The sequence below is a fragment of the Poecilia latipinna genome, unplaced genomic scaffold, assembly GCF_001443285.1.
Source record: "Poecilia latipinna isolate Pla-1442-1.1 unplaced genomic scaffold, P_latipinna-1.0 Scaffold2607, whole genome shotgun sequence".
In the NCBI taxonomy this organism is placed as follows: Eukaryota; Metazoa; Chordata; class Actinopteri; order Cyprinodontiformes; family Poeciliidae; genus Poecilia; species Poecilia latipinna.
This window is the reverse complement of record NW_015115223.1, coordinates 115,462-126,247: the sequence shown is the minus strand read 5'-3', so window position 1 is coordinate 126,247 and position 10,786 is coordinate 115,462. Positions and strand designations below refer to the sequence as shown.

The window sequence follows — 10,786 nt, the reverse complement described above, 5'->3', positions numbered from 1 at the left end:
TATTTATTTATTATGTTTTTTGTTTGTCAGTATTTCTTAATGAAAGACTTTAACATCAAAATATCGACTGGTGGGGGACATTACAACATAAAAAGCATCATTTTGTGGACAATAACAAACTAAAAAAGACAACAAAAAAAAAAAAAAAAAGGAGAGAGCACTTGTAACCTGATCGACTGGCGAGAAGAGCGAAGAGGCAGACTGTCCACACGGTGTGATCCGTTTCTATGTGTTAGACCAACATCCAAGAATAGCAACGCGTGCGGCCACCGAGCGAGGAGATGGAGGAGGAAGTGGTGGATTTAACAACTGTTGCTTTTGCTGCTTCTGCTGCTGCTGCCGCCGCTGCTGCTGCGGAACCAACTACCTCTCAGTCCGGGCGGCATGGTGAATATCGGACAGGAATAAATTCTATTTTAGACTGTCATTGTGGATCAGAGTGCAAGTCCACAGGGATATTAAAAAAGTCCTTCCTATTTAAGGTAATTTAATAAAACAAAAAAACCCAAACAAACAAAGCTAGAGACAATTAGGAGCGCGTATCGGTTTCCTGCTTTAAACGGAGTATGTACTCGCCTGTCCATTCAGCGTCTATCTTGCGACTGTATTATTGGCCACAGACGCTTGAGAGCTGCTGGCGGCGCATGTCTGCAGCAGAAAAGGCAGACAAGGAGCGTCTGTGTGATGAATGGAAAAGCAGACTGGCTCTGCTGTAAGACAGCGGTGATCGGATAACCTGTTGAACTGCAGCTGTCAGTCAGCTCCCAAGTCATGCAGGAATCACAGGCAGAAAGAAAGAAAGAAAAAAAAACATTAACAGGAGAAACACGCGTTACATCAATGGCAGCAAAAGTGGCCTTATACGCTGTTGGTAGCTAAAGAGCTTTTCTTCAGGTAAACAAATTATGTCCTTAATATTTATGCTTAAACATCGTTCAACAATGCTTCATGATTTTTATTTATTTTTTCCTGCTGATAAGATTGTTGATTGTGATTGGCTTTCAATAAGCACCGTTCACACTAGGAAATTATAAGTGGCATAGGCCTATAGTCTTCAATTAGAAAAGAAAAAGGAAAGTTAAATCATTTGTATTGCTGTGTGATTGGGAAGTTAGTTGCTTTGTGACTGTGATGTTTTCAAAAGCGATGTCCACGAGTTGTACTGCCATTAGGCTACATCACATTCTCTCTTCAGGAGCAATTAAAATGCTTGCGACTCTACCGGTTCGACCTTGAGTCACATCTCCACAGCAGCTTTTCAACGTTGCCTGCCCACGGATTTCCAGTGCCTCGGTTGTTGAAAATAGCTTGGCTGCTCCCTGTCGCTATGGCTAATTCCTTAGGAACCGGTGGATCCAGTTTGATCCATCCCTCTCTCTTTCGCTCCCTTTACCAACTTGTTGAGTCTTCCCTTTTCTTTGTTCTGGCTGTAAACGTTCGCCATGTAACCGTTCGCTCACAAGCCGCGTCACTTTTTTTTTTTAACGATCTGCTGAAGTTCGAGCTGAGTTGAATGTGCATGTCGATAAGACGGCGTTGGTGTCGCTTTTAAAGTGGAAAACTCGACAGGGAGGAGGGGGCACGCACTTTAGAGGCTCTCACACACAGCGACAGTCACCTGTAGGAGACTGCAGATGCGCACCTCTTGAACTTTTCGCTGTCTTTCTGAGCTTGAGCATTAGAGCTGTTTTCTTATCGGATGGTTACATGTTGATCTGGAGGAAAAAAGTTTCTATATCTTCCTGAAACCTCCCTGGATAAATTAGGTAAAGTTGAACTTTTCAAATTTATTCTTATTTTTATTCATTTGTAGGGAGGTGGAGACAACATACCACCACCCCTCCCTCTATCCTTCTCTGAATTACTTTGTGTGTGTGTGTGCATAGTGGAGCCACTTACTTGAATGTAACCCTGTGAACCCAACTCTTTATTATTTATTGCATGCTTCTGCTTTAAACTTTCAGTTTTCCTGTCATGTAAGCGTTTCATGTGCAGAAATACAGCGAATCTGAAACTGTTTCTTTGCTAAATTGGTGCTTTCACTATACAGCGTCGCTCTTTATGTGAAACTCGCTCAAACTGTGAGAAAAATGACAAATGGTTCATCTGTCTCAAACATAAGATTGCTATTAGAAAAGCGAGAAAATGTGTAAGTCGTGAATCATTCAGTCCTGACTTGGATGTCGTCATGTTGTTTTCTTCTAATTAATAAAGGGTTAAGTTTTTATGCCCTTCAAGGAAGCCAGTAGTAATGTTGTGATGTAATACAAATTGGTTATGGAGGCCAGAAAAATTATAATTAAGAAACACAACTTTCTTATGATGCCTGTGTGAGGAAATTCTTATCAACACATTCGTCTGGTTTCCTTACTGTAAGAGCTGAGGGATTAGTTTATTTCTTTAACTTTACATGTTACAGTTTATTACTAAAAAGCAGTAGCATTTTTGTGAGTCTAATGATGTATAAACAGATTTTCACAATAAATTCTACAAATTATGTTTGTACTAATTTATTTGTAAAACTTGTAATTAAGTAATTAAGTACAGAGAGGCCTTCTTCAAAACAGTTGAATTTCTCACTTTTTAAATAATTGTGTTAATGCTGTCGACAGCAATGTAAAGTTAAACTCAACGGCTTTTATGACTTTCCTTCACCTGTTGCTATTAAAGAACTCCTTACTTAGAAAAACAACATTATTTGTTGTAACTGATGAGTAACAACTAGTTACTCATCAGTTACCCATATTTGTAAAGGTCAATGCATCTTCATCTTCATTTTAATCCCAGAATTGCATCAGATGTTTACCACTGACACTCTATGTGTGCATTTATGGAAATTTACAGAAACCGTCATATGGTCAAACCAATAATATAACTAAGGACTCATATCTGAGTAACAAACAGGAAATATAATGTTTTTTTTTTTTTCAAGTTTAATGTAGTTCAGACGATTCTTCATTTGATAACGTGCATTATCGCTTCTCTACCGCAAGAAATGAACAAACCTCCTGCTCTTCATTTACACTTGAGATTAGTGGAATCGATACGTCTGTTACTGCAACATTTGCAGCATTGCACTGTAAATAGGATTGGAGCAGAATGTAAGTGTTTGGATTGTATTGGATTGATTTAATTATATATTTCTGAAAACGAGCCTGTTAATTTTGTAATGCCCTTTGAGGTTACCTTTCTCGTAAATTGGAACTTTATAAACAAACTGAATTGACCTATAAATTTGATTTTTTAAAAGTGCATATGCATAATTTTTGTATGCGATATTTGTATTCTAAAATAGTTTTAGATTCTTGCAAAAAGTAGCAATAGCATTTTTGTAAAAAAAAAAGATCAAATATTTAACCGTTTATTTTGTATCTTACAGAACCTCTGAAGAAATGGAAATGGAAACGTCCGAAGACTATTCTACTAGTAAGTCCGTAAATCATTTCCATAACGCGTTAAACATGCAAAGATTATGCATGAATCCATCCAAATGTCTGTTATCCATTATGTAGGTTATTCTGATACAGTGCTGATTTGAAAATAAGAATAAAATATATTTGCAATCACAACACGACAAACATTTTAAGGGATTTTCCCCTAAGTGCAGGCTTTTTCCTGTTCAGCCCTAAAGGTAGAGAAAATGATGCATTAGCACATCCTGTTGAATGCAGCAGATGCTGGATACGCGCTTTGTGGTACTCCATTGCCCTTTGTTGGTTTCCTTTGGGTAGGTCTCTGAATTTCTCCCCCCCCTCCCCTCCTTGATTTTTGCTTTGGTGTGCATTTTTCAAAAGCAGGTAGCATCTTGTTGATGACATCAGTGGAGACTTTTGGGTCTCCATTGGGGGTTTGTGTTTGTAGGAACACTTGGCAGGCGGGCCAGTGGAGGTGGAAGGAGAAAAGGAGCCTCTTCCTGTCTTCATCCATCTGTGGGTTGATTGCTAAACATGGAACATGTAGCAGTTAGCATGATGGTGGACCGTAGCATACTTTCATAAGGAGCCCAGTATTTTAGATTCTTAGTACACAGTACACTGCCTTTCTTTATAGAACGTAATGTGTCAAACGTGACATTTTATTTTACATCACTAATACCTTTAGACAAAACTAGTTTTTTTCAGTTCTACATTAAATTCAACGAGCTATATGTTAACTTTTCAAGGTTGATGTCTTCGACACGGGTCAAAGGTTTTATTGTAGCTCAATCTCTCTTCCATATTAGCTATGGAAACAACGGAGAAGAAAGTAGACAGTCTCAAAAATGTTTAGTTATTGCATCTTTATCTTCACGTTGACCTCAAACATTACCATGATTTATTGTGTATTTTGGACTTATTTTGCCACTATTCCTCATTGAATAACCATAGAGATGTGCGGAAGAGACATATAATTTCATTACAGTATAATGATAAAATAATCTATATTGACCACAGATGTGGAAATCATAATACGTAATAAAAAAGAGCACACCAAAGTCACAAACTTACAAACCAACAATATGAGATCTGAATATTGATCAACTGGTAACCCTGTTTGTGGGCGCAGTGCTGCCATCAACCCTGTGCTCTGGTGGATTCAACATTGTGTGGTTTTAATGCAATAATAATAAATGTAATAATTAAAAATTATTTTAAAATTGTTGGCTTTACATCTGACACTGCCTGCTGTCTGCATTATTTTATTGTTGTTCATATGGAACCAACAGCGGAAAAAAATAATTAAAACAGCAATCCATGAAGATTATGACGATCCAGTGATGTTTTCATGACAATTAAGTGAAAGGACCAATTGTTTTAATTCAACAAAAACTTGTGGTTGAACCTATAAACTGAAAATATTAACTTGTTTTCAAAAAGGGAAGACAATCTATGATTTTAAAGTGTAAGGGAAATGTCATGCAGCCAAGAAAATACTTCACAGCATCAGGACTTTTTACGACTGAACACAGAAAAGGAATATCTTACATCCATGATTTAAGCAATAGTTATACTCTTTTAGAACTTTCTTGGTGCCTGTCCAATTTTTTACCTGAATCAGATAAGGCATAACGGGTCACTAAATCAGTAAACTCTAATGTCGAACAGTGGGAACATTTGATTTTCCCACTTTGTAGAGCAAAATTTCCCTGACACTGTAAGGCAGACCGACCCACCATACTGTTTACCTACACATCCATAGCAAGACACGAAAGAGAAAAGAAAAATAAAGGGAATTTGACAAATGGGACTTTAAATTTGAAGAAACACGTGTGTCCTGATTCTGTGTTCAATTATGTTTTGCTGAAAAGTAGGAATAAAATTTAATTTGCACAACAGTAAGACATATTGTACAGTACAGAACCATTTTATGCTTGAAGACATTGTTAGGTTTACAGTTGACTGGAAGATACGTCCCACCACACTGTGACATGTCATGTGTGGAGTTCAAGAATCGAATCAAACTCACGCAAGGTCAACAGAGTGGAAATTTGTATGTTTACTTGATCTTTATGTAAGTGATGGTAACATTATCTATGAGTCAGAGTAGCGGTATGAGACATGCAACCAGACAGTGAATATTTAGATATGGGACTCATCATTTTTGGTTTCAATTTCTGATGGCCTTATAGACGGTGTAGAAGATGTGCATATAGATAAAAGGAAGAAGGAAAAAAAAAAAAAAAACAAGTGTAAAGATTGCTATTACATGAACGGGCTGTAGAACAATACTTGTAGTATTGTTCTTTGTTCAAATTATAATTATATATGTTTCTTTATAAATCTGCCGAATAACCAATTCTTGAGAGTCCAAAAGGCCTTTATTATTTAATCATTTTATGTCCTCTTTATTCAGTCCTTGTTCTAAAACTCTTCCTGAAAGTCATGCCTCCTTTTTTTGCACTTCTACTCCCGCACTACACTTTCACACACTCACACAGAATCATTCTCTTACCTTGTTTGTTTCATCGTCTCACGTGTTGATTTCGTTCACTTTTTTTGCAATTCCTATTACCCGTGGGAATTACTCACACTTTTAACTGTGTTTTGGAGAAACTAATTTACTTTCTTATTAATTAATTTATTTTATTTTTTTTGTGCAATTTATTAGATCCATTAATCATTTGACACACATTCATATATAAATAAAGAACATTAATAGTTTTTTTTTTTGACAAATGGAAATGTGGCTCAGGAGGCCGGTTACCAAACCATGTTGACATATTTATGAAGCAAAGCTTTAGCAGTAGTTTTCATGTTGCTAAGTTTCATTGCTTTTGGAGTCAAGTGTGAGGTTTTGAGATCATCTTCAGGAATTAAATTTAAATAACAAAAATAATAATACAAAACAATACCCCATACTTTAAAAATCAGTATTTACCCATAGATATGGGGATTGGCACCTGAAAAGTTTAGAATTTGATGTTAAAAAATATATATCAATCCCCTTTGATGTGGACTTTGGGTTTCATGGTTGCTTGTCTTTTACAGGTGCACAATCTATATATGAAAAAGTGAAAAGGGGAAATACCCTAAAATCATGACATGACCTCTTTAATAATAGGTTACATTTTAAGGTGAACAGTAGGAGGTTTCTAGGTCTAGTCTCATACACAGATTCAGTTTGTTCCAAAAAGAGCAAAACAACTGCTGCGTTTCATCAAATCGGAGCCCTTGTTGCTATGGAAAAGAATCAGATGGTGTACTTGTTGATATGTTGTTTGTGGTTTTGAGCCATTTCCCTAACATCTTCTGAGCAGATACAGAGCAACATATTTCCAAAAGGTACCTATGCTTCATAGACACACTTGTACAGATGCATGACTTTGAAAAGAAGTAAATGTCTTTGCTCTTCCTAGGTTTCTGAAAGGATGACTGGACTTACTATTTGGTGTCAGTAATGAAGTCAGCAAAAATTACACCTACAAGTTTCGCGTGTATACAATGTTTCCTTTCCGTTTGCACATAAAATCGTCCAAATTTAGTGCATTACTCAAATAACCTTTTCCCCGGCAGGCCTTATCTCTTTGTTATTCTGATCTTATGGTTCATTTTGGTTTGACTCAGCAAATGCAGGACACCAACGCAACTTTTTGAGTCAGTCCATGAAACCTTAAGCTTGTTGGCTGTTAATTTTTTAATCCCATTTTATCTTCAGACAGTGAAGCAGATAAAGGTTTTACAATGATGTGACCAAGTACTGTTCCGCTTAGAGATTTCTTCTGATTTGAACACATATTGATCAAATGATCAAAATTTAATATCAGAAAAACAAACTGAGTAAATTCAATAAGGATTTTTTCAAATTATTCCTTTTAACAAGGGAAAAACCTAAGCCTTTACGAAAATATAATCACAGTTATTAACTCTTTTTTTAGTTCAATTTCAAAAACTTTATCAAGACGTTATTCCTGCAAGGCCTGGAAAATTAAGAAATCACCTGTACAGAACTTCTCTGATGGCATGAAATAGAGGAAAACCTTGCCCCAATCTGAAGAAATTAAACATTGGCATTTATTAGTCTGGAAAGACTTTGCTGTTTCAGGACCTGCACAACTTGCTGCAGTTGATGGAAGAATGAATTCTCCAAAAAAAGAGAGAAAATCCTGAAGGAGGTCTATAAGTATGTCACCTTAAGCTTAAGACCATTTTGTCTGATGATTGTCCAGCATCTGGTCGATGATGCTGGTGTGTTTTGGAATGCTCACATTGCCTGTGAACATTCATGATCGTGAACTGTGGCTGAATTAAAGTAATTCTGCTAAGGAAGTGATCCTCAATTCCTCTTTAGTACTGTAAAAGTTTCATTACTATTTATTGTAAATGTCGATGGCAAACGTTGCCCACAGGGGTGACACAACCATTTTTTAGGTTTTTGGGGCAATTACTTCTCTACATATAACCAGGTTGGTTGCGATGTCTTTTTCTGTAATAAACAAAGTATTATTTAACTACTGCATGTTGTATTTTTGTCTTGCTGTCAAAACTTATTTAATGATTTAAAAATGTAAATGTAGAACAAAAAAGAAGAAAATCCAAAATGGGTGGTGCTGTCTTTCACAACACCGTATAAATTAAATGATCAGGCAGCTGTGTCTACCCAAGCAAGTAAAAGTTATTATTGTCAATGATGTTCTAGGGATTTGACTCTTAACATGTTCCTTCTTATAGTTGTGTAGTAAAAATAAAACAGATTTTTATTTTCCATGCTGAACTCTAACATCTCAAAGCTGTTACTATAGACCTTAGCCTGCCAAGCCACTGCTATGAGCATCTGTCAGCAGCTGTTACCAAAAGCTAATGGAAAATCCATCTTGACAAATCTGGGCCACTCGAGGACAGCATTGCCAAGGGATAGCCAGGGTTGGTCACCTGAGATTTCCTCCAACCCCGAACTGTGCAACCCGAGCTTAGGCCGAGGGATTGTATCATGGACAACGTCTCCCAGTATGCCCCACTCAGTGAGGCTGTTGTTAGAGTGCAACCAAGACCACAAAAGACGTTGACAGCAAATATGACTGGCCATTACTAGAGATAACTTAGAGCAGATTCTTTTTGTTCTTATGAAATGAATAATTTCAGAATTGACCAATAAGGCATTGCAAGGAACCCTTTCAGAAGCAACACTCGCTCCTGTATTTCACTTTCTTGTCCCTTTTTTTCTTGTGTTTACTATTGCTTAGTGCTGTTTGCTAAGAAAGGTCTAAAAACTGATGGGCTAACCATGTTTCCTTTGGGATTTGACACCTGGGTCAGAGATAGTGTTCACCTCTTGCCACTGCATTGTTCAAGTGACCCTGACGGGGCCGGGGTGTAAGGGGATAAGGGATTGGTGTGCTCTCCCTCTGAGTGGACACTGGGCTATCCATGGCCAGGGTTCTGCACAGACTGCTGAGAGGATGCAATCTGATCTGCATTTGAGGGACATCAGGACTGTATTGTTGCATAAAAGCAATATACTTATACAGTATACGTATACAGCATACATAAGAACAGTATACTTATACAGTATACGTATACAGCATACATAAGAACAGTATACTTATGTACGCTGGTGTGCCGCATAGACTCTGAGGCAGATCTGGTAAGAATGAGGAATTATTAGACAAATAGAGACATTTTACAAGGACTCTGCCTGTGTATAGGAGAATGTGCTCCCTAACACATTATTACGTAGTCAACTGATTGCATTATCAGTTGAATTGTTTTCACAATAGCAAATGAATTGGAATTGTTTAGGTAACAGTGTGTAAAAACCTCATCCTTTAAAAAACTGTATTTTGAGCTTCTACAGACTCAAAATGTAAGTGTTTCTTAATAATGCAGGCCTTTCTCCCCTGAATTCTCACTTTAACATGGATTTTTTTTTTCCACAAAGCACTGAGGTCTCTTTTCCTTTTTTTTTTTTTTTTTTTTTTTAAACGTGTGCCTTGTTTCAATGCTTCGTAAAGATTGCTTTCTCTTTGTTTCCCAGGTAACGGCCAATGCTCTTCCGGCAAGGAGGACTCGAGAATGGTGGTGGATGTGTCACCACCTAATGTACCAGCACTTCCCCAGGGTCCTAATTCCCCCAATGGTTAGTAAATATATATACATAATAGTGCTACATTCTTCCAGAGCCACTCCACAACCCAAATGCATTGCACTTATTGAGATTGCTGCTGTTTTTGATATGTAGGCCTAATAGTGCTGACTAGATATTCAGGAATTAGCCTTGTGTTATTTTCACAAATATCAACATGGTAAAAAAGAAAAAAAACAAAAATAGCTGCCAGGTTAAACAAATGTGTTGCTGTTTACCTTGGATTACCTTGGATGCTGTTGGCTTCACTGGATTTTATTCAAGAGTATGAGAGTAAGGGGGGCTTAGTTTTCAGATTTTTATTTTACGAAAATCTTTAAATCTATGCATAAAATTCACTGAGTTTGTGATTTTTTTCTCATTTGAGTTTGTAATGTGACAAAATGTAAAATAAAAGTATGTATGCTTTTACATATTTTTATTTACATGTGCATCTCAGTAATCTGTTCATCCAGCCCACTTGAATGATGATGTATGATGTAATATTCTAATATTCAAAGAAGCTAAATGTCATGCTTTCATTAGATGTAAGCAGAAAATATCATAGCAGAAAGGAAAACTTCAATCTGTGTAAGATTAATTTCTGTTGGCAAGGTAAATGCAGAAATAAATTAACGTCTCAATAATACTGAAGTTATAAAAATACAAATATTTAAATAATGGGCTAGGCTTTTTTAGTTCAAATAAAATATACAACAAACATAAAGGATTGCAGCAAATGGTGTTGCACAAAACTTCACAGAACAAAAATGTGCCATTGTTCAAATTATCTCAGATAATGAACTGTGAAATGCAAACAATTACATTACATCTTATTGACAATTTAGCATGGATACAGTAGGCTTTATGAAAACATTTTTTGTGCAAAAGTATACCATGCTGAACCTCTGTGTAAAATATAGTCCAGAGTGTCACACCGTTCCCGTTAGTGTGCTGACCAAAAAAACCTAGATTATCTCTAGCAATGTCACTGTGAACAAGCAAATTAAGGAAAGGGGAAACAAAGTAAAATTAACCAACTGTAGAAATGTAGCAGAAAGTTTTCCCACAAGTCTTTAAGAGGGGTGGAGGCTAGCTGGAATAAGGATTCCCCAGGGAGAAACTGTGTTTTTGTTATTTGTAATGCTGCCTAGCATCTTGTGACATTTGAAGTTTCGGTAGAAAACATTATACACGCAGTCAGAAATAGATAAAAAAAAAAAAAAAAAAAAAAAAAATCCGTTCCAAA

The 10,786-nt window shown here is 36.6% G+C and overlaps 1 protein-coding gene across 2 annotated transcripts in view; it reads left to right on the top strand.

Moving 5' to 3' along the window:
- The first annotated feature begins 50 nt into the window (after positions 1 to 50).
- ikzf2 (IKAROS family zinc finger 2) overlaps positions 51 to 10,786 on the top strand; it is a 31,033-nt gene continuing 20,297 nt past the window's right edge. The window contains exons 1-3 of one of the 2 annotated variants that reach the window (XM_015020569.1): positions 51 to 894; positions 3,380 to 3,426; positions 9,451 to 9,552. In XM_015020569.1, the coding sequence (XP_014876055.1) occupies positions 3,393 to 3,426; positions 9,451 to 9,552 (136 nt within the window). In that variant the 5' untranslated portion in view covers positions 51 to 894; positions 3,380 to 3,392. Of the gene's footprint in view, positions 895 to 1,268; positions 1,767 to 3,379; positions 3,427 to 9,450; positions 9,553 to 10,786 lie in introns of those variants that run through there. The other variant, XM_015020568.1, reaches the window with a different exon arrangement.